Source organism: Tenrec ecaudatus, chromosome 13 (genome assembly GCF_050624435.1).
Source record: "Tenrec ecaudatus isolate mTenEca1 chromosome 13, mTenEca1.hap1, whole genome shotgun sequence".
NCBI classification, from domain to species: domain Eukaryota; kingdom Metazoa; phylum Chordata; class Mammalia; order Afrosoricida; family Tenrecidae; genus Tenrec; species Tenrec ecaudatus.
The window spans coordinates 1,176,876-1,201,004 of record NC_134542.1 but is presented as its reverse complement, the minus strand read 5'-3'; the positions used below and the strand labels follow the sequence as shown (position 1 = coordinate 1,201,004).

Genomic DNA, 24,129 nt, shown 5'->3' with positions numbered 1-24,129 from the left:
GCAGATGGGTTAGGCTAGGCCAGCGTGGGGGGGGGGGCAGGTAGGGTGGGCCAGGCCAGAAGTGGGCAGGTAGGCTGGTCGTGGGAACAATAATAAAATCGGGAAGCTGGCAGGGGGTAGGAACCTGGAGGGGGACGGGGTAGCCATGAAATGGCCCACACTCTGGAAAGGACCGTGCAGCAGGGACACACACACACACACACACACAGCAGAAACCGCCTTGGTTGAACGTATGAGTCCAGTGCTGCCTTTATTCCCCTCAAATATGTGCCCCGTCATCCCCAGCAAGACCCAGCTGTGCCTGGCCCCTGTGCCCCAGGGCATGGAGATGTTCAGCTCTCAGAGTCCCAACAGTGTCACCCAGGGGGCAGCAGGGCATCACATGAAGCCCACAGGCCCCCGCCCAGAAAAGGAGACAACCATTCCTGGAGGGCCACCAGCCCCGGGCCTGTGGACTCACATGAGCCCACACCCTGTGCAGTCTGGCACTGTGCCTGGAAGCAAGGCCCTCTACTCCCACCACCTGTGTGTGTCAGAGTGAAGACACCCTCCTCCACGTGTCCCCAGCTCAGCTCTCCTCGCCGCCCAGCGTCTTGGTCTTGCAGAAGATGCTCTGCATGGCCACGATGCGGTCCTTGTCCTGGATATTGAAGACCTGGAACTGCACGGGTTAGGGGGACAGACCACAGGAATCACCTGGCCGGGTCTTGCACACCAAGAAGAACCTACCTGCCCCCCACCACCTGGCCTCTGGCTCTCTGCCTGGATGTCTGCCCCAGGAGGACCACAAACACCCCCTACACACACAAACACACACACACTTCCCGGCCTTGAGTCCTCTCCTGGCTGTCATTACCTGCACACCCAGGTCTGCTTAGCGCTCCTACCTCCTGACATGCCCCCATCTAACTCACTCACACCACTCCTTCCACAGCCTTTCTTCACTGCCTGCTGCCTGACAACCTCCATCCCACCTACCACCATCCCCTCCAAGAACACCCAGGACGGCTGCTAGTCCTTACCTCCCACTCTGGCTCCCAGTCCCACTACCAAATCCCCACCCCTCCCACTCTCACCCCCGGGCACCTCTAGGGATCCTAAGAGCACACCCCAAAAGCAGGCTCAGGGTCACTGGCCATGGTGGCCACCCCACAGCCCATCGGAGCCTGATGTCACCCCACCCCAATTGATGAAGGCCTAAGCTGGGGGATTGTGGCCCAGAGGGTCCTGGCCTGAGGGAGTCTTGGCAAGAGGGTCTTCATAGGGTTCTTGATATGGTTCTTGGCATGGGGGTTCTTGGCATGGGGGTCCTGGCCTGGGGAGGTCCAGATCCAACCTAGGGTATCCTGATTTGAGAAGTCTTGGTTGGGGCTCCTGGCCTGGCGGGGGGGGGGCCCTAACCTGGGAGTCCTGACTGGAGGGGAGTTTGCCCTCGGGGTCGTGACTGGCCCCCGCACCTTGTCCAACAGCACGTCGAAGTAGGCGGTGGCCCAGTAGGTGGGGTCGCTGGCGGGCAGCTGCAGCAGGGACTTGATGCCGTTGTCAATGCGTGGCGGCACGCTGCGGCCCAGGTGCGTGACATGCAGGCGCAGGGACGCCTCGGGCTGGCTGGCGAAGCGCTCCACGCGCTGGTAGAGGGCACCCAGGTCCAGGGCGTGGGCCTGCAGCAGGTTCCGCGCCGGCCACAGGAAGTGCGGCAGGTGCCTGGAGGCCAGGCAGCACAGCAGCACCACGAGCAGCCGGTACACGGCGCCCTCCAGGTCGACCCAGTCCTCGGGCGCTGGGAACAGCACCGATGCCCACAGCAGCACCGTCTGCGGGAGCGGCAGGCGTGCACCTGCTCAGGACCCCCAAGCTCCCAGCTCCCAGGCTGTCCCAGCCCTGTGCTGAGGACAACTGCTTTTGCTGGCTCCTCTCCCGCCCCCCCCCCCCCACGCAGCACTTACACACACACACTCCAGGCACTGCCCCGCCTCTCTGCCCCGCCCTCCCAGCTCTCCGGATGCAGCCATGCAGCCGGGGTTGGCCCTGTGGGACTGCAGCCCTCCAGCATGCCCTCCTCACGCCCTGAAAGCCCATGGGGATTTCTAATCCCCACCTGCCCACCCCCCTGGGCCTTCCTTTCACACTGAGCTCCTACACATCCCTGCAGCCCCAGGCAAAGGGCACACCTGGTGGCACTGCCTGGCCTGGCCCAGACAGAGTCCTGACAGCAGCAGGCAGACTTCCCTAGCTGCCCCAGCCACCTGAGCCCCCAGCCCTGGCCCCTTCCTGCCTCCCGCCCCTGCTCCCAGCCTGAGCCTCCAGGGCAGGATGCACCGCTGCCCTCTCCTTCCTCAGCTAGGCCTGGGACTCTGAGCCACCGAGGAGGCTGAAAGACCCCCACCTCAGAGGTGAGTGGGGAGGAGCAGTCTGGGTCAGATGATGTCAGGTGGGTAAGTAACCCCCAGCCCTGGGCCCCCAACACAGGAGCACCTCCCTGGATGGACCCCTCCCTCAGCCTGAACCCCTTCCTGGCTCCTGTTAGCTCATGACAACTCACAGAGTATAATACTCCGGGTGACAGAGAAGGGGCAATTGTCCTGGTGACAAAGGGACTCTAGAGGTGACATGCTTTCCCTGAGCCCCTGAAGGGGGGTGCTCCTGTCAGGGAGGGTGGCTGTAGGTTGTGGCCCAGTCCCAGAAGGACTCTGGCTGCACCCCTGCCCCGTGTTCTTCCCGGCCACCACCTCTTTCTCTCCCAGGAAGCCCCCACCCCACCCCAAGCCTTCCCGCATCAGAGTGGTGCCTGGCTCTGACCCCTGGCTTACAGAAGGACTGACAGCCAACGACCCCGACACCCACCTTCAGGTGGCTGAAGGTCAGGCCGGTTCTCTGGCCGTCGTCCCTCCAGCTGTCGTGGTTGACCCGATCCAGGATGCAGAGGCTGTCCAGGCGGTAGCCAGGCAGGGAGCCCAGTTCGCTGAGCAGCCTGGTCAGCACGTGGTCAGTGGAGACCCTGAAATCCAGTCAGTCGTGCCCACAGTTCACTGCTACAGGGAGGAGCCTACGGCTGTGCTGCCCATTGCTAGGAAGCCCTGAGTTCAGTGCGGCTGCCCGGGGCTGACAGTGGTCCCTCCGTGGGCTTCAAGGGTGACTAGTGAATTGTTACCCAGACTGCCCAGCCCAGACATGGGGCTGAGGGACACCTGGCCAAGTGGCCCCTCTGGGTGCAGATGAGTCCCCGAGACTTGGATAGGCTTTCCCTCTCTCCCTCTCTCCACTCTCCCACACAGAATTGGGGGTCCCTGCCCCCTGTTGTGCTGCAGCTGGGGTCCTAGGCCTCCTGGAAGTGGATGGGGGCTACTGTAGCTCCAGGCCCCTCCCTAGACACCTCAGGTGTGGAGACCCTTGTGAGGAAGGTGGAGACAGTCAGGGTCCCACCGGCAAGAAAAACACCAGAGTGATCGGTCTCCATTACTGCGCCCAGCTCTCTTGGAGGTCCCTCTGTCCCCCAGAACCTGAGCCCCCTCGGCTATTTCCACCTGAGAGGGAGGTGGGCTTGAGGCCTCCCCAGCTCACCCACCCCTACCCCCCAACCCCCCGACATCAAGGATCTGGAAGTGGTGATCAACCACACCCGTCACCAGCCAATCCTGCCCAGAGCCTGGCAGGCAGGGGGAAGTGGCGTCAGAGAGGATCGGATCGTGGCCAGGCGTTTGGGGGTGCCCCTATGGAGACTCCAACAACCTTGACAGGATTCAGGCACCCTGGAGACCTGACCCTGGCAGTGCAGAGCTCTGGCCTGAGGAGAAACCCCTGAAGTAGTGCCCCCCACTTCCCTCAGACCCACAGATCAGGATGTGTGTCCTACCTCCAGTGCTGGTCACTCGCTGGCACCAGGTCCACACCCTGGCCCAGGACCCTCTCCACACTGCCCTTGGGGAAGCCGGTCGCCAGTGGAGTCCCCTCCGGAGTGGGCACCCTGTGTCGCCTCCTGACTATGGGCACCACACAGAAGTGGATGGTCCTCCAGCCGCTGGACACCAGCAGGGACAAGTGGAGTTCCTCCTCCCGCAGGCTGGATGCGTTCAGCGAGCCTGCAGGGGGACACTGAGCTGGACCACCCACTCGGCCCGAGTGCCTCCCACACTGCAGGCCCTCAGCCCACACCCTGATCCCAGCTGCAGGCAGCTGCCCTCCTTCCCACCTCCCCGTCCCACCCTAGACACAAGTGGCCCCTCCTAAGACACCTGCACTGTGCCTTTCTAGACACCTGTACCCTCCTGGACACCTTCACCCTCTGTCTGCTGCTGGGTCAGGAAGGTGGCAGGGCCCCAAGAGTCACAGTTTCACCCAGAGCAGTCCCCTCCTGCCTCAAGCCTAGGGGACAGTTCTTAAGATGCACTGCTGTGGACCCCATGGCCGGCCACAGTCTAGGAAACGTGATGGTGCCCCTCACTCCCTGCCTGACCTCTGCCCTCCCCAGCAGGGAGCACAATGGACCACACACAGGCCTCTGATCCCTGTGCACCCCCCTACCCCCATGCCAGGTACCCACCCCCATGCCAGCTGAGCCAAGCAGTACCGCCCTGGACAGCACCACTCCCCACCCTCACACCTGCCAGTACTTCACCTCCTCCCATCAGCACTCAACTACCCTCCAGGAATGCAGAAGTGCCCCCGCCCATCTGGTGCCCAACCAGGCAAGGCAGCCCGGGGCAGCCTGGGGACCTGGTGGCCTTCCTGGTGCTGGGAAAGGCACTTAGCGATGATGTCACCGTGAGTGGAGTGCTCAGTCCCAGAGCAGGTGAGAACAGCCCTTCTGGTTAGGCCACATATTTTTTATTTGGAGGAAACCCAAAAACCAAGGGTGGGCCCTTCAGGGCAGTGGCCAGCCATGGTCCCTTGGAGGTTAGAGGAGGGGCTTCCAGGGGGCGTGTGTACACTCAGCTCTCTCCGGAAGGCCCTGCTCAGCGTCTGTGAGCCCTCCCCTTGGGGCCCCTGGTATCCCCTCATGTACACTGGTCTTGTCATCTCCCTGGGGTGGGCTAGAGGTGAACTCCTGGTGGGCAGGGATACATACGCTCCCCACATGACTCTTCTTGGCAGCCCCCAGAGCCCCGAGATTTTCTCATCCACCCAAGGGCCTGTTGAAGTGGCTTGGATTTTCTGTCCCACACGGGCCACTCTTCAGGACAAGGACAAACTGCTCAGCACTTCACACCATGGCAAGTGAAGCCAGCCCATCCCCAAGGACACGCCCTGCATGAGACAGCTGTCACAGGAAAACTCACTAAAGACTGTTTTCATACCAAAAGAAGCAGGCTTTGATGACCACCAAGAAGCTGGGGTGCGCAGGGCTTGTACGGCAAGGGAAAGGGAAGAAAAGAAGTGAATAAAATTTATTTTTAAAAAGATAGTCACAGAAATAGACACATAGAGAGTAGCAGAGATAGTCACACACAATGATACTTAGATGCATAGTCACAGACAGACACCCATTCACACACATAGATACGCAGTCACAGTCAGCCACATACACAGTCACACAGACGCACACACAGACACACACAGATACACAGTCACACACATAGATACGCAATCACAGACAGACACCCATTCACACACATAGATACACAGTCACAGACAGTCAGCCACATACACAGTCACACACACAGACACACACAGATACATAGTCACACACATGGATACACAGTCACAGACAGTCAGCCACATACACAGTCACACACACAGACACACACAGATACACAGTCACACACATAGATACGCAGTCACAGACAGCCACATACACAGTCATGCACAGACACACACAGACACACACAGATACAGTCACACACACAGATACACAGTCACACACAGAGATACACATTCACACACATAGATTCAGTCACACACAGAGATAGAGTCACACACAGATACAGTCACACACAGATAGATATACACAGTCACACACAGAAACACACAGACAGATAGAGTCACACTCAGACGCACAGTCACACACAGAGATACACAGTCACACACAGAGACACACAGTCACACACAGACAGATACAGTCACACTCAGACACACAGTCACACACAGAAATGCACAGTCACACAGAGATACACAGTCACACACATAGATACACAGTCACACACAGAGATACACAGTCACACACAGAGACACACAGTCACACACAGACAGATACAATTACACTCAGAAGCACAGTCACACACAGAGCTACACAGTCACACACAGCGATACACATTCACACATATAGATACACACAGAGATACACAGTCACACACAGATATACACAGTTACACACAGAGATACACAGACAGTCACACACAGACGCACAGTCACACACAGACACAGTCACACACAGATGCACAGTCACACAGAGAGATACACAGTCACACACAGACAGACAGTCACACACAGACGCACAGTCACGCACAGGCAGGTAGAGAGCAATAACACTAGAGACAGGTAGCAGCAGGATGGTCCCACTCAGGAGCACTAAGGGGAGGATATGTAACTCCGAGACACCATTGAAAGACAAAATCCAGGACCGAGGGATGTGACCCAGAGGGCCCCGTCCTAGGTACAAACCAAGGAGAAGGGAGGGCAGGGTCACAAATGGGAACCCATGCTCAAGGCTCACGGCAGCACTTTCCACACAAAAAGTGGGGACAATGGATGTGCCCGTCAGTGATGACAGGTCTGAACACTGCAGCCTACATACGATGCAACTCTTCGGTAAGAAAGAGAAGCCTCAGCAGGGGCTGGGGAAGCACCGTGTGGGCCACATGAGCCAGTCACAGGCACATACACACGTATGCACACATGCATGTATGCACACAGGACACCATGTGGGTTCGCCTACACGAAATCAACAAACATGGAAAACGGAGATTATCAGTGGCCAGAGGCCACGTTCAGAAAGATTCACAGGGGGAGGATGATGGGACATGACCAGGATGGCAGGTGATAACATGGAAAGTGACACGGCGCAATGTCACTTATCAAACAGCCAAGTCCTGGCACACCAGAGGCGACAGGAAACCCTCCTGCCCTGGGAACAGGAACATTTCCCAGAGGGTTCACTGTGAGGTAGAACACCATGTGACCACACAGTGCCTGGGGGACCCTCTCAGTCCCAGGGGAGCCCATCAGTTTGGGGATGTGGCTGGCTCTCGCCTGATCCAGGACCCAGGAGCCACTGAAGACCAGATGACAAGGGGGCCTGGCCTTTAAGGTCTGAGCTGTGTTGGGGTCCTGGGACACAGGTGCGTATCCCGACATGCTCAGCCCAATTCCTCCTGGCTGCAAGACTCTAGACGTGTGCCACTGTTCTGGTGGCCAGAGGAAGGAGCACCAGGGGACAGGGCAGCCTGGACCCCAGGTCTGGGCACGCTCTGCCCCTCCCCCTGGTGGGCCATGCAGTCCCTGCTAGAAGACGAGGTCCCAGTCTCCAGATGCTGCCCCTGCATGGCCATGGCCACCAGGGCCATCTTGCCCAGGGGGCCAAAGATCAAGCCCATGCTCAAAAAGGCAGCTGTGCCCAGAATGTAGTTTCCTTCTCAGCCACAAGAGCCCTGATCTGTCCACAGTCCACTGTGCCAATGTCTTGCCACCCCTGGCCTCAGGCTCCCCAGGAGGCAGCTACGCCTGTGTGCTGGAGCACAAAATCCGTCTGGAATTCCCACGCCCAGCACCACCTCCCAACCCACCTGTCTCTCTCCGCCCGGAACACGGCTTCCCAACCCACCTGTCTCTCTCTGCCCAAAGCAAACAGGGGCAGCAGGGTCCACTTGGTTGTGCCTTAGCTCATCCCTACCATTGCCTGTCCCTGGGCAGGGCAGTGGGCCTGGGGGCACAGAGCAGGTGGGAAGCTCCAAGGGCGGGGCAAACACCTAATGACAGGCTCTGCCACCTTCGGGCTGCTCAGCACTCCCAGAGAAGTGGGCACCAGCCGGGTCACAGGCCAGACTGAGGACAGGCCCTTCTGAGGCTGCCCAGCTGTCCCTGGCACTGCGACTTGAAGGGGTGGCACCAACCCAGGTGTTGACAGCCGATCTGGAAGTCAGAGGTCTTCTCAGGCGCCCAGGTCTCCTGTGCTGTGCCCTCCACCCCTGCCCAGGAAGTGCCAGCAGGAGACCATGGTCCTGGAGACCCCACCCCTTTGCCCTGGAAGGCCAGACCCACCTTGAGGAGCCCTGAGCAGGCCTGGCTCTGGGTCTGAGCATCCCTGCCTCCACCTCAGAGCTGGGCACACACATGCTCCCTCACACACACTCACACACATTCACACTGACATGCACTCACACATTCACACATGTACACATATACTCACACATGCACACACTCGCATGCACATACTCATTAACACACACATGAACACACATCCAGGCACACATGCACATGCACACATGCACACACATATCCATTCACACTCATGCATGCACACACTCACAGGCACATGCTCACGTGCATATACTCTGACAAGCACATACACAGGCACACAAGCTCACAGATGCACACAAGCACATTCACACATATTCACAGGCATACACTCACTGCACAGCATGCATACACATGCACACACACATGCTCAAACACACATACTCACATACACAAGCACACCTGCAACCGCACGCACATGTGCACACACACCCCTCCCAGCTAAGTGCAAAGCGACCAGACGTCCGCTGTGAGGCCCGCCTGGAGATGGGTTGTGGCCGACAGGGACCCCCAGCAGAAAGCCCGTGGGAAATCAGTGCCCTCATCAAGAAAGTGATCTCACCCGCTGCCACGGAGTCGCTTTGGACTCGCTACCCCCCAGTCAGAGGAGGACCGTCCTCCGGGGGCAGGCACACAGAACTGCTGGTGGGCTCAAACTGCTGCGCTGGCAGCCACTGCGCCACCGGGTGCCTTAAAAAGTCATATCTGGACAGCTTATTACAAAAGCCACCATTCGAAAGGTGGGTAACAGGATGCATATGCTGGTAAATTGAACGAATTCGCAGCCGAGACTCAGAGCCTTGTACTCAGCTGCGCGCCCAGATTCAGCCCAAATAGCCCCATCCCTGCTCACAGGGCGACCACACGTGTGTGTACTCATAGCACACGTTCTTATGTACCCGTGTGCACCGGATTTGCAGGCTGAGCAGTAATGCCCTGTACGTGCCGCCCACAGCGAACACACACACGAACACACACCACCATCACCACCCACCCCACCCCCGGCGCGCGCAGAAACGCGCACACTAGGGAATTGGGCACCGGCGGCGGGCAGCCGGTGGCTACCTGGAGCGATGAGGTTGTGGTGCTTGCAGTGGACGATGGCAGCCACCAGGAGGTCCCTGAGGACGCGAAGGACCTTTCTGGGCACGATGTGGCCGCGGCACTTGGCGTCGCTGTCCGGGGATGCGCTGAAGACGTCGTCGGAGGTCCAACGCTCCAGGCCCGCGCCTTCCAGGGGGACGCCCAGGAGGCAGCGGGCCGGGCTGTCGGCGGGCTGCGCGGCGTCGGGTTCCTGGACGCACAGGGCGGCGGCCTCCAGGCCCAGGGGCACGGCCAGGCGCAGCGGCTCGTCGGAGGAGCGCAGCGCGAACTGGAAGGCGCCCAGGTCCCGGGAGTAGTCGACGAGGAAGCGCGCGTCCAGGTCGTGCACCCGCTCCAGCACGGTCAGCAGCACGTCCTCGGCGCGCTGGAAGTCCTGGGCGCGGGGCGCGGCGCGCGAGCCCACCGCCTGCAGGTAGTGGTGCCACAGGGGCACCTGCGCGGCCATGCCGGCGGCGGCGGGCAAGCGGGCGGGCGCGGGCGCCTAAAGAGTTCTGCGCGGGCCTTTGAAGGGTGGGTGAGTCAGCCACCAGGCACCAGGAATGTCGCCGGGCCTCGGCCCGCCCCCCGCCGCTTAGGGCCCTCCCACCCAGGCCCGCCCCTCCGCGGGGACTGTCTGCGGAGCGCCAACGACCCCCAGTGCCCGCTCCCAGCGGGAGGGGACACGCAGCGTGCGCATGGCGCAGACTAGGAAGGTGAGGGTGGAGCGTGTGGCCTCCTGGGGTCTGGCGGGTGGGAGCCACGGAGCCCCACCCCCTCGCACCGCAACAATCCTCGTCCCCCACCCCACCCCGCTCTCCACAGCTCTAGAGGCAGTGAAGCAGGCGGGGACTGCGCTCGCGGCTCAGACTCTAACCACCTGCCAATGTCCCAACGACGGGGTCCAGAGCCCTTCTGTCCTCCTGGCCAAGCCCTCTCAGTCCCCACCGGAGCCTCAGGCCTTCGCTGAGGCGGCGCCCACCTGGGCCTGGAGCTGGTCTCCCTCAGCGGCTCCGCCTCGAGGGCTGGAGAGTCCCGCCCCTCCCAGCCAGCACCTGCGCAGGGCACGGTGCCCGCCCGCCCACGGTGGTACAAGTCCCAACTAGCGGTGGGCGGGAGCTGCCCCTGCGACCCTTGGCCCCGCTGTGGGCTGCTCAGACTGCAGGCTACAAACAGGAAGCACAGGCGCCTCCCACCCAGGAGACACCGCCCCTAGACTCCACCTCCAGACCTCTGGTGGTCACCCGGTCCCACCCATCCCACCCACCGCAGGACCTGCAAGCAGAGCACTGGATGGGAACCCAGGGAGGTGCTTGGAAGGCCCCTGAGGGTGGGCTTGTCTGAGAGTTGGTCTCTGCTTCTCCATTCCCCAGGTGTGGCCAGGAGCTCACCCCTCACCCTGCAGGCCCCTCTAGCTCTGGCCTGCCAGAGTTCCCTGCTGGGTCTCCTGCCTCACCCGCCCACTTGCTGTGTTGCCCCTCTCTCTCTGGGGGATACTGCACCAGGCTGTGGGTCTGAAGATGAGACTCAGCCCTCGGCCACAGCCAGGCAGACAGATCTGTCCCAAGAGACAGTGAGCTTAGATGTTTGGGTTCTCCAGCCCTTTCTCCTAGGTGGTCCTCAGAAGCAGCCCCCACCCATCCTGTCAAGGTGCTGTGGGAACCCCAGACTGTCCCCTGCCCCTGCCCTTCTCCTCTCAGGGATGCCCACCACTCAGCTGGATATGCCTCCCCATGACCACTGCCAAGTCTGCCCGAGACCCCAGATGCCTAAAGCTTGGACACCCCCATCACCTTGACTTGTAACCCTGGCATCTCCTCTGCCCCTTGAGTACCGCCCCACGCCCAAGGCTCTCCAGCCACTCACAAATCAAGAGGCATAGAGGGCAAGGTCGGGGAGGGTCCCCAACACCCCAACACAGAGCTTCCGTGTCCATAAAGTGTGCGCCACCCTACCCACCAACCAGGAAACTCCGGGAACGGCCAAGCCCAGGGCCTTTAGTGGCCTCATGGTATAGGTGGGGCTATGGGTGGTGCCCTCTGTGGCCATGCTCTGCTGGCTGCCATCCACCCAGAGGCCCTAGGAAGAAAGACCTGAGAAACTCCTCTGAAAGCATCTGCTGGAGGCCAGGGGACACCATGCTGGTCTGGTGCGTAGATGGGCAGAGTCAGAATCAAGGGTGGCGTTGACTGATGCCACATAGGGGGGGGGCCTTCTGACCTGGGCAGCTTTCTCCCAAGAGTCCCCTCACAAGCATAAACCATCAGGTGTGACCTGGTGATCTCTTCAAAGGGCTTCTCCCCCAGGACCCAAGACAAAGACCCAGCTCTCAAGGGGAAAGAGCATTCCCACTTGAAGTGAGGAGCCAGGAGACACCAACCCCTGGGGACAGGGGCTCAGCCCAGCCTGCCACCATGGAAACTGTCCTCAACCTGACGCCACACTCCACAGGAAGAGGGGGCTCCTCCTGAGTCACCACCTCCCCCCCAGCACCCTTGAATTGATCAACCTAGGAGGGGCGTGGTGAGGGCCTCCCCCACCCTCAGACTGACTCCCAGTCTGGACCCCCAGTCCAGGGATGGCAGCCCCTCATGGTTTCTGGTGATGGGCTGGCTAGAGGGGTTCCAAGGCTGGACCCCAAGAGGAGAGGGAAAGCTTCTCCCAGCACATAGTGCAGGGGTGCCCTGGGGCACCTCTGAGAAGCTGAGGGGTGGTGTTCCCAACATCGGCCTCCCAGAGGCCCACCTGAGCTGGCCACCCCAACGGGTTTCTGCTTCTGGGCTGTGGCCCAGGGTTCCAGAGCCTACAGGCAGCAGGGGGATCAGTCAGCAGATCTGATGGAGTAGTGAAGGATACTTCAGCCCTGCTGGGCCCTGGCCTCCGGCTGACCCCATGAAGGCTGCACCTGGGGCCATCTGAGCCCCTCCCCTCATGAGCTGTCCCATTTGTCTGCAGCCAGAACAGGCAGTGACCCAGGGAGACAGAGTCACCAGCTAACAGAGACTATGCCAGGGAGCCAGGTCCAGATGCTGGAGCAGATAGTTGGGGTGGGGGAAGCCTGGAGGGGGGGACAGGTAGGGATGATGGGACTGAGAGCTCCGCATTCCGATGTACCCCTCCCTCTTCCGGGATTTGCCCTGCCTTTGAACCCCAGGAAGAGAGAGGCCCTGGACAGTGTGATTCAGGGGCCTCCCACAGGAAGCCATCCACACGGCCTGTAGGTTTCTGGGTCACCTACAGGTCTGCACCCACTCAGCCAGCCAGTGGATGGGATGGGGCCAGGGTCTGGTCACTGTCTCAGCCCAGCCTCCACCCCAAGGTGTTCATGTTCTCCATGGCTGGACCACTAGGCGCCCAGAGCTTGGAACACTGCTGATGCCGCTCAGAGGGAGGTGCAGACCAGGGAGAGCAAGCAGAGGGGACCCCACTTGTAAGGAAGGGACAGCATGGACCAATGCCAGGCCAGAGCTGCCCGAGCACAGGGAGCGTGGTGGGTGGAGTCAAAAGGTTCCCCGTGGAGTGCTGAGCAAACAACACCTGCCCCTCCCCCCTCTCCCCTCACCCTCTCAACTGCTGAGGCTCAGTGGTGGTCTTTAGGGGTGGAGAGGGATGGGGTAGCCTGCAGCTGCCCCTGTAAAGGGTAGGAAGCCCAGGCAGCTACTCTAGGGGTGTAAAGGGGTGGGGTGGGGTCTCCTGGAGGGTGGAGGAGGGGTGGGGGGAAATCCTTGTAGAGGTGGGGAGGAGTGGGAGAGCCCAGGGCAGCTCTGGCACAGGTACCAGATCATAAGAGGAGGTGGGTCGACTTTGCCCTCCTCTGTGTGAAATTCCTGCCCAGCCTGCTCTCTCACAGCCCCCAAGGGGGCATCCTGTTGGTGAGGTCTCCACCTGCCTCCTACCCCAGTAAACACCCTGCTCCTCTGACTCCCTTGCAGGCCAGAGGCAACTCAGAACCAGGGGGTGTGGGGAGTGGTGAGGCAGAGGTTGATGGCCACTGGGGGTGTGGGGCTGGGGGATGAGTAACATCAGGGCTTTGAGCTGAGAAGAGCAGGGGATGGGGAGGCGGAGAGGTAGGCTCGAGGCCTGCAGTCCCTCAGGGACTCCTGCAGAAGCAGTGACCAGGCCACTGTGGAGGCGGGTGAGGGCACTCAGCAGGGGGCTGCACGGTGACCACCCGTCACTGGGGACCCAACACCCATGTGGTCCAGAACCCTTGAGTTCAGCACTGCAAGGGGACCGCTCGTCGCCCCCACTCCCCACCTCCCAGGAAGGAGCATGACCACCTGGATCTGGACTGGGTTCAGATGGGGTCTGTCACACTCCACCAGCCTTGACCTTGCCCTCAGACCCCTGTCAACCCCGCCCCAGGTCTCTGCAGAGGAGCTTGCCCCTCCCCCACTACCCAGTCCCACTGTGGCCCCAGGAGCTTTGGGAGTGGCAGGAATAGAGCAGCCTCGAAGAAACTCCCCGCTCTCCAGAGCCCCCACCCCCACACCATAAGGAAGTGCAGGCCCGGGCTCCCTGCCCTTGAGTAGGCAGCTTTCCCAGGGCCCCTCCCCAGGGTGGGGTCTCCAGGGTGGACAGTACGGCAGGGTGTTCCCAGGTCTCCCAGGAAACGGCTTCTGGTCAACAGCTTCCCTGATCCCCATAGCAATGGGCCTTGCACGCCTCTTTCTAGGACAACCAGCTTCAGCGTCCCAGTTGCTACAGCAACGCCCAGGACTCAGAGAGTGTGGCCAGGCACCAGCTCCGGTGGACCAGTCGAACCAAGCAGCCAGGGCCCCGCAGGTGTGGGCCGTGCATCTCACAGAGGGGTGCGTCAGGAGCCTGGCTATGAGTTCTGCCTCCAGCGAGCCGAGCAGTGGGGCCCCTGGCGAGCGACCCAGGCTGGGGCTGGACACGGTCATCCAGGTCAGCGGGCTGTGGGCACTGTGCTGGGCAGGGCACTGGGGAGGAGACAGCCAAGCGCCGAGCTCCACCGGTTTCCACAGCCACTTGTTATCCACTCACGTGTCCGGCGCGGGCATGCGCAGTCCACGTGCACACACTCCGGAGAGGAGGGAGGACAGAGTTGGGGGCCAGTGTGCTGACCACGTTGTGAGCTCTCGCCCAGCACAGCACGCACTGGACCTTCTCAAGACAAAGGCAGGGTCACTGTTTGGCAGTCACTGCCTGGGAGGGGAGGTCAGCCCCACAGGCTGTTTCCTCAGAGCGCCCCCTGTCCGGCAGCAGCAGGAGCAGCAGGAACAGTCGCCGCTCACCCGACACCATGGTCTCACCCTCATTCCCAGAGCCCAGGGTCGAGCCCTGGGATGCACCCACGCCTCCCTATCTGACCCATCATCCCTGCTCCTGTCACCATGGCCAGTTCTCCGCCTCCGCTGGCCCCTTGGGGTGCCCGGGAACCCTCACACACTGGCTGACTCATAGCCGGTTATGAACAGCTGCGCTGCAGGGGGTTGGTGTGGCCCCACATGAATAATGCAGGTCCCCTGAGGAAAGCAAGCGTGGTGGCAGGGGATCAAACAGCACACACACACACACCCTGTAGGTGCACACAGATGCACATGCACCCAGGCATACACATACATGCACACGCACGTGCACGCACACCCATACAAAGAAGAGCTTTGTGTGTTCCTGGGACAATCCCATTACATTTTAGTTCCATTTCCCCAGAGACCTGGGGTGTGAAACTAGCTTGTGTATCTCACAAGCACGGACCTCAGTTTCTGAGCCACAGCTCCTTCTGTGCCCACTCTGACCGGAGTTCAGGTCTGGCGGGGAGGGAGCCAGAGGGCTAGAGCTGTGATCCTCCTCCTCCTCCTCCTCCTCCTCCTCCTCCTGTTTTTCCTTTCAATGTTTAAATGCATCTAGTCGTATGGTTTCCCTCGTATTGGCGACGTGTAACACACACAGAGAACAGCATGTGCTGTGCAGCGGCAGGAGCCTCACGGCGGTGTGGTAGCAGGAGCCTCACAGCGGTGGTGGCAGGATCCTGGGAACCCCGTGTCGGCGGCTCGTTCTGCTTTGCCTTCTTCCACAAACGTGGCGAAGCCCTCTGTGTATGCACGCTCCTGTACACACTGCACACTCGCTCACGCACAGGTGCGCACAGGCACTCGCACGCACACCCACAAGTACGCGGGCAGAGGCGTGTTCGTGCACCCCCACGGGCACACACACGTGTACATACGAGGACAGAACTAACAAGAGCAGGTAAGGTAACCATACCAAAGAGGCCGCGGAGGGTGGCTCCTCCTGCTGCTGACTCTGCCGATGGGCTGGGGGTTCTGCCCATGGGTTCTGGCCGGTTGGAGTCCAGAGGTCATGGGGGTGGGGGTGAGGTGATTTCCCATCTAGCGGCAGGCCCAGTGAGTGCAGCAACTGAAGGTGCAGCCCTTCTGGATCTCCACCACCCTCTTGGTGCTGCAGCTCAGCTGGACCTGGGGGCAGGACGTAATGGTGGGGTGGGGGGTGTGAGGCAGGGCTGGCTAAGCAAGTGTCCAGTGTGAGTGAGTTGTTGTCTGGACACAGGGACCCCGGGAAGCAAGCCTTGCAGGTGTGTACCAGACTGGTCTGCTGAGCCCGCCCACCGACACCTGGTATTTGCTCTGCAGTGATTGCCATCCGGACAATTAGAGAGGGAGCAGGCGGCCGACAGGCAGGCACCGCAATGCCAGAGAGCGCCAGACTGCCAGCCAGTGGCGGGGAACTGAGGCCTGCGGGGAGGTGGGGGGCAGGGAGCTGGAGTGTTTGCCCCATGTTCTGAGCAGGGACATGTGTGAACATTTGAGAAGGGTCCTGCTGTCCTCAGGATTTTAGAGGGTCCCTCTCAGAGCAGAGAGCAGGGGGCACTGGGAGGAGTGTGGGAGGGGGTCCACTGTGACCCTGGGACCAGGGCCTTCCAGACACTGGCCAAGCGGCTCCCGAGGGAGTTCGCCATGTCACTAGATCCATTGGGTCTAGATCTTCCAAGTTCTTGGCTAAAAGTCCTTCGGAACATCTTGTCCTTCCCAGCATCTGCAGCCTCAGGGTGGGGTGAGCAAATATCGGGTTCCTTGGGTGTCAGGACCAGAAGGCAAGCCGGGCCAAGATGGTCACCCCCACGCAGGCGAGCACCTTTTCCTTGCTGGGACCTGCCCTTTGTTCCTTTGCCCAAGCTTGTCTTGTCCTTCTGTCTCCTGCATAGCCATCGTCTCGATTTTAATTGCCTGGGCTGTTTTTTCCTGCATCCGTGACTCGCCTGAAGGCCCTATCAGCTCACGAACAGCCAGCCTTTCTCCGTCCTCGGCCACGCTCCCCTGTGAGGCTGTAAAACATGGATGCCATCCCTTCCAGGATGCTCCACCTTCTAATCCCCGCTGTCCGGTCTTTCTTGGAGGTGAACCCAGGGGCTTCAGGAAGTCCATGGGAAACTGGATTGAAAAGATAATGGAACCTCTAATTCACAATACAAGATTCATTCACCAAAAAAGCTCATGGCTTTTGGACGCCCCCAGCCCCCTTCACTTCCACACACGCACGTAGGGGGAGGGGGTGTTCCCAGGATCCCCGGTGGCACAGTGGTTAAGTGCGTCTCTGCTAGCAAATGAGATGGCAGGTAGAACCGGTCAGCTGATCCAGAGAGAAAGGCCCGGCTTCCAGGAAGATTGACAGTTTGGGGAGCCCCCCGGGGCTGTTCCACCTGACTTGCAGGGTTAGAATGAGTCAACACCCACTCGACAGCATGGACTCGATGTGATTTTTGGGGGACATTTTCAAACGGTCTTTTTTGTTTTGCATCCTGTGTAATCAGATGGTTGGGGTCGACTCCTCAGGCTGCACAGGCTCCCATGTGCTGCCTGACCGGCCGGCGTAGCCCCTTGCTCATGACGGGTCTGCGCATGGCTGGGCCTGTGGGTGGACCTGGTTGTCCGCAGTCCTACTCTTGAGTCGGGAGGACGTCAGTACGAGCGACTTGCCGCTGTCGAGGTGACTCTTGCTGTGACCCATTTCTACTTCATCCGTGCTCACGACAGCTGCTGGAGAGGAAACGTGTTTCATTTAGAAGAAACCCAGGGTGTCGAATGCTTTACTTTCAGGACACCTGCTTCCTGACAAATGTTCACTCTTCCCAAATGGGGGGTGGGGGCGCATCTCTCCTGTGTGTCCGTGCCCACCTTTGCCAGGTGTTTCTCTCATGGCTGCTCTCTGATGCAGTTCAGGCTCTACGTCGTTGCCCCCGCAGTGTGGGCTGAGGGCATGGCTCTGTCTTTCCCCTGGGTGTCTGGCTTGTTGCCGGGGTCTGTTTGCTCCCATGGAATTGCCCTGGCACGGGAATGGCCAGGGTCTGAGGCTCTGTTCTTTCCCACTGGCATATCCATCTGTTCAGCCCAGAAGCACACTGCCGGGCCCCGCCCCCTCCAAAAAAATCACTTGTATTGTGGAAACAGAGCCAGGAAGAGAGTCTACACTGACGAATTCTCTACGTTCAGAGTTGTGTCTGGGAGGGCAGGGCTCCTGTGGAGGGAGAACTTCACCTTCATCTGTGGGTGGGAGATGTGTTCGCATTCTCCTAAGTCAAAGTTATTCCCCACGATGCCCCCCCCCAGAGAATAATGCCAATTTTAAGGTGCTACTTGCAAGCACATGGGTGCTACTATATACGCTTGAAGGTCAACTGCATTCGTTCCCCTGAAGAAGAGCTCAGACACCCAAGGTCAAACAGCTCAGACGACCAAGGTGAGGCTGCCATCTTGTTATGTAGGTGCCTCCCTGTCATGTGCCTGCCCCTAGTGCCTCCCTTCCTACGGTGTGCACACATCCTCGCTCATCCCCTCCTGTCACAGTTGTGCCTGTTGTACAGCCCCTTCCTGTGACGTGTGTGCTCACCGGACTTGCATGCGCGAGATTATATAAGCTCGTCAGAGAATACATTATGCCCTCTCTCTGCTCAGACCTGGCTCCTGAAGCCGTGGCGGAGGTGAGCACCCCAATACTTTTGTCTGTCTCTTCATTTCTTCCCCTCATTTACACAACCATGCCTTAGGATGTCCATCCAGACGTGGGGCTGGGCTTCACATTTTATTTGAAAGACTGCTTCTACCCGCATCCCTCTCCTAAGCACGATACAATATTTTTAATAGAAAATTATACAACTGCTCCATTTGCTAAGTAAGGATTGCCCTTCACTGATAATAGGAATATTTAAACTTCCATATGTTTGATACCAAAACCTCACAGTTTAACTCCTGAAGGTTGAACATGTGTCTTTCAGACACATTGTCCAGTGTGGGAACCCATACATTTTTCACCACTAACAAACAAAACTTGATGTTTAGGGCTCAAAAATTCCATTCTCCGAAAGAAATGACCAATTGTTTTCTTCTATAGCTTCAATTTGTGTACTTGAAACCCCCTGACTGCCTGAGTGTGTGTGCGTGTGTGTGTGTGTGTGTGTGTGTGTGTGTGTGAGCTACTTTGTTACCATCTTGCCCCAAATAAACAATTAAAACCAGAAGCTTGTCATGAATGCACACGTCTCTTACGGCAAACCCTAACACAAACGAAGCTTTAAGAAAGTCACTGTCTACCCTCATTTGATTAGCCATGAATTAATTCCCTGTAAAGTCTAGGGAAAATAATCTCGTCAGCATACCAGTAGGCTTCCTTTTAAACTCGCCATGTTTGCGTTCTCGATAGCAACGGCACCTTTAGGAGCATTCTCACTAGCAGAAGCAGCAATATGTCAGCAACAGCATGTGGACGCTGAGTGACTCAAGTATGTTTTTAAAGAGGTTCTCTTTAAAGAGTCGGCAGGGTTAGACCTGGGGGAGGCGGGGATCCAGGATTTAGAGAGAGAAGAGATAAAATCCTGTCCTTGACATGTCAATAGCATCCTGGGTTCTGAGAACATCGCGATCTCCATGTTCTTGGGGCGCACTGTCACAATCTTCCTATGGGTCACATCCCCAATTGATGTCTGTCCTTGCCATGGCCACAGCCTCCTCCTCGAGCTCCACCAGGCCACCCTGTGAGCTGGCCTGCCCGGGAGATGCCCCGCACGGCCATCAGTGCTCTTCCACCACTGGCTCCCTCTGCCCAACCCTTTCTGTCCTGTCCCAGTGCCTATGTAGAGTCTTTCTAAAGGAGCAAAGCGAGCGCCATTCCCGGATCACGCCAGCACCACGCAGGTTTGAGCGAGGCAGCTCTCTTCTTGGAGACCTCTCTAGTGGACAAGCGGAGGAGGCCCAATGCTCCAGGGGATGCACCAGGGTCTGGACTTGCTCCACTGTGGATCCGACCCTGGGGAATGAATGACTTCAAAGGCAGCAGTCGCTGGTGCTGTTGTGGTTGAGGTTGTTTTGTTGGTGTTGAGGTTATTGTTGTTGTTGTTTTGTTGTTGAGGTTGTTGTTGTCGGGTACGATCAAGTCAGCTCTGACCCAGAGCGACCCTACACCCAACCAAAGGAAAGACCACCCGGTCCTGCGCCGTCCTCACCACTGCTCCTGTGCCCAAGTCCAGGGCTGCAGCCACTGTGTCCATCCACCTCCTAGAGGGCCTTCCTCTCTCTCATCGCCCTTCCAGCCTGGCACAGACCCTGGGCCTCCTTCCCCAGCCTCAACAGCCTGCAGTCAGCAACCGCCTGGGAAGAGCAGCCCTCCCACCAGAGGCCCCTCAACTCTCCAGCTTAGCCTCTGCAGCCCTCAGAGAGCTTGCTGGCTAGTCCCCTCTCCCAGGGGTCCCTCCAGCCCTGCCAGTCCACCACCCCTCTCCCAGGTGCCCCTCCAGTCCTGCTGACTCATCGCCTCTCTCCCAAGGGCCCCAGTCCCCCCCATTTCAGTGCATCTCTTGTTGGCTGGCCAGCTCTCAGCCGTCTTTTGAACTGTGAGCATCACGTTTAATTGGCAGTCCTAGTCACTGCGGAGGGAGTACGGACTTATAGCACCACACCATGCGCGTGCGCACACACATCCTTCCCAGAAGGAGAATCTTGGGTCCCTGGGGTTTAAGGCGTCCGTGGGGGACTGTGCCCCCACTCTCAACTTTGCTGGGCTGCAGAGCAGGAAGCCCCCTGGGAGGAGGGGGGCCTCTGTGGTCAGGGAGTTGGAGACCTGTTAAGAAAGTGCAGAGACCTGTAGGGGAGGGGGCTGGGAGATGCTGTCAGGGGCCTTGGGAAGGAAGCGGGAAGTGGGGGGAGGCAGGGTGGTGAGGGGTTGGAATCATGCTGGCCATGTAGTCCAGGGCCTGGTTCCGTTCTGCCTGCAGCTGTCTCAGTGCTGTCCTCTGTACTGTGAGGGTGGGGGGACAGGTGGACTCCCCAGAATCCCCCAGCACAGGAGCTGTGCAACTCTGAGGGTGACTGGCAGTCCCTGCAGAGCCCTGTAGGAGTCGCCAGCAAGGGGGTGTAAAGCTGTTACCCCTTTCTCCTAGACCCACTTGGTGCCCATGCAGTGGGGCTGATTACCTGCTAGACTGACCACACACCCTCCTCAGAAGCCCCTGGGCCCCCCAGCCAAGCACCAGCCTTCCATTCTTCAGCAGGACACCCCCTCCCCCGGCCATCACCGCCTGGCCCCATCTGTCGCCCAGGAGCCTGGTGGTCTAGGGGTGAGACTTTGGTCTGCTCCCCACAGGGTCAGCAGCTCAAAACTACCAGCTGCTCTGAGGGAGACAGGAGGGGCTTTCTGTTCCAGTATCAAGTGACATCTGGGAAACCCACAGGAGAAGTTCTACCCTGTCTGTGGGGGTCGCTGTGAGTCAGCATCGCCTCGATAGTTGGGCACCTCTTTTGTTTTTTTGAGCTCCCATCCGTGCCTCTGCCCAGATGTCCACCACCCCCGAGCCTGTGCTGCTGCTGCTGCCACCACCGCTGCTTCCATCTGGGCCCCCCACACCCTGGAAGATCTACCTCGCTCCCAGAAGGCTGGGACTTGGGGTGAACAGACAGGGCCCTCCCCTTCTGGAGTAGACCTTGTCTGAAGGATTTGGAGTGGGTCTGAGCCCGTGCTGGAGGCTGGGGTGCAGGATGAAGGAGCCTCCAGGTGTATCCCCAGCAGGGAAGCAGGCTCCTATCCCTGGGTGAGGCTTGGTCAGCACTGGTACACATGGGCTGCATTGAGGCAGACACAGCCCTTCAGGGACAGGTGTTGGAGGGACACAAGAGTGCTCTGTGGCCTCAGGAAGTGGACCCCTTGGAAGGTCCTGGCCAGCGCCCTCCCTGACAGGCCTGTCCCCACAGTGTCTCACCAACAACCCAGGTCTGTAGCAGGGGCATGCCTGGGAGAAGATCCCACACACCGAGCACCATCCCAGTGCCCAAAGCACAGAGGGCTCAGCGTGGTCACATCACCACCCCATGCCCCCAGGGCCTGCAGGGTCCCAGGGCACACCATGCCCCATCGTGTGCCCCAGACTAAGTCCAGGCCCTGCTTCCTCCCCACTCTGGATTCCAGGGACTGAAAACATTTGCTAACTAGCCAAGTGCTAAGGAATTCTGAGCGCTGGGTGTCTGTCTGTGTCCCTGCGGCTATCCCGCTTCAGGAACCGGCCACCGTCTTCGTCGTCCTCTGTGCTCCTGCACAGTCCAGGACATGACTCTGCCCAGACCTCCCGCCCCACGGGTCACCTGGTCAGGGAGGCCCAGGCCCAGGCCCTCCTGCAGTACCACGCATAGCCGCACGGTGGCGCGGTTGAGCTCCGCGGAGCTCGGAATCTTGACTCTCGCTCCGCCCCGTTGCCCGCGGAAGGCCCTTGGGGGTGGGGAGGCTAGGTTTGCACCCTGGTTAGGTCTGGTTACCCCGCGATGTCCCCGCTCCTCCCAGCGTGATTTTAAATGAGTTCATGCCCTTCCCTGCCTGCCACTGGGCTGTTCTACCCAGAGGACCCCTGACCAGGCACCGCCAACTCGGGGAGCAGGGCTCAGGCGGTGGGCGTGGGCCGGTCTCCCGCTAACGCGTCCTACCTGGCTGGAAACCCAAATATACCACCAAGCAGACTTGGAGGCTGGGCGGGGGTGGGGGGTGGGGGGTGGAAGACAGTGGGGAGCCTGAGGGAGGATGATCTGACTGTCCAGGGGACATCAGGAACACTGGCCATGCCTGGGCAGCCCCCACCCCCACCTCTCATCTTCCCCCAGGAAGACCAGGTCCCTGGCCTCCAGCCCTGGAGTCCTGGGGGCACCTGGCCATTCTGCCTTTTGCTGGCAGCTACTGCAAACCCCCACCCCACCTCCCCAGTCCCACCCTGTCATCATGTCCCACCAGGAAGGCCAAGGTCAAATACCCCAGATACAACAGACTCAGCTCTGCCCTCTGAGGCCACTCCAGGCTGGAGACCCCACCTGGGGTGGAAAGTGGGTGCTGTGGGGAGAGGTCCCCTTAGACAGGCACTCCACCCTCCAAAAGGCCTAACAGGAGCCCCAAGGTCACCCCAGGGTGGGGGCAGGAGTGGAAAGGGATCCACAAGCCAACGCCTGTCCTTGTGACAAACTGGAGGACTGACCAAGGTGGTTACCAGCAACATCCCCCAACCCTGAGTAAGGGGTCTTGACCCTGGGTCTCAGTTTCCCCACCTGCAGTGCCGAGGAGCACAGAGTGACTCCCACACACCTGCCTATGCTCTGGGGTCTTTGGGCCCAGGTCGGGGAAGGGGAAGGTCCAGAAGCCACCCCAAGAGGCAGGGTCCCAGGCACAGGGGTGGGGAGCTGCCCATTTACCTTCAGGTGATGCTAGCACATCCCATCAGGGTGCCCTTCCCAGTGGGGGACAACAGGGAGGGGTTGAGGCACTAAACTTCCCAAAAGGGGGTGCTGGGGAGGGGTCATGGTGCTAGGTCTTCCTGCAGAGAGTACAGCTGAGGGTCTGGGTTCTAGGTCTCCCTACCAGGCTTCAGCACCTGCAGTTCAGACTGCCCCGCCCCATCCTCAATTCCCAGGTTCCATCCATGGCAGTGGAGACCCCCAGGCATCCGGGGTAAACCCTCACAGATGGGGATGTCAAGGACTGTGACACAGCTCAGGGCCAGAGGCAGGTAACACGCCCAGGCTCACACTGACAGACGGGGCTGGGACTCTAGTCTTTTCCTAGCAAGGAGGGGGCCTGTAATCCTGGGGGAAAGGGACTGTCCTGCCCCTAAACCAGAGAGCCCCCTAGATGGTGGCATGAGGGGGTGGCTGTCCCCACTGGAGTGCCCACTGGTTGGGGTCGGAGAGGCCAAACCTGCAGCGAGGGGAGGGGACAGGATGGCCACAGAGGGGTGAGGAGGTGGCTAGCTAGTGGGGGAGGGCAGAAGGAAGAGGCTTGGCTGGGGCACTTGTGAGGCTGAACCTTTGGGGAAAGAGACATCCATCCCTGGGGTTCACTAAGGCTCCCTACAAGCCTTCTAGAAGTTTCTTTCAGCACAGTCTGGTCAGAGCTGGGTGCCTGTCTCCCCTCTCCCTGCACCCCTGAGTCTGAGTGCTGCATGACCCCTGGCTGCAGAGGAGCCGTCCTGCACAGGACCTGCAGGGCCATAGCAGGCAGCGCCGTGGTACACCAGGGGCTCCGAGATGTGGGAACACAGGGCAGTGACTCCATGTGCGGCAGGAAGGTCATGACTGAGTGGCCAGGGCGGGGCAGGGAAGGACAGGGCTCTGCAGAACCTGACCCTTTGTGGTCAGACAAGCAGAGACTTACAGCATGGCGGCCCCATCTCCCTCCCCACCTCCCTGCTCCCCTCCTCCTTCCAGTTTCCTTGGGAGCAGCCCTCCCTCTTGCCCCCCCCTTGGCAGCCGGATGGGGAGGAGGGGACCGCCCCCCTCCATTCGGCCCCCCCACCAGGCCCCCCGCCGGCATTGGGTG

General features: G+C 59.8%; 1 protein-coding gene across 1 annotated transcript; it reads right to left on the bottom strand.

The window, feature by feature from the left end:
- Window positions 1-568: 568 nt before the first annotated feature.
- Window positions 569-23,969, bottom strand: MAB21L4 (mab-21 like 4). Its single transcript, XM_075530111.1, has 10 exons — window positions 23,965-23,969; window positions 21,918-22,041; window positions 14,115-14,252; window positions 12,055-12,112; window positions 9,920-10,017; window positions 9,295-9,814; window positions 3,854-4,079; window positions 2,845-2,998; window positions 1,458-1,814; window positions 569-661 (listed from the first exon to the last, which is right to left on the bottom strand). Exons 1-10 carry the CDS (start codon window positions 23,967-23,969, stop codon window positions 569-571), a joined length of 1,773 nt encoding a protein of 590 aa, XP_075386226.1.
- Between the last annotated feature and the right edge of the window lie 160 nt (window positions 23,970-24,129).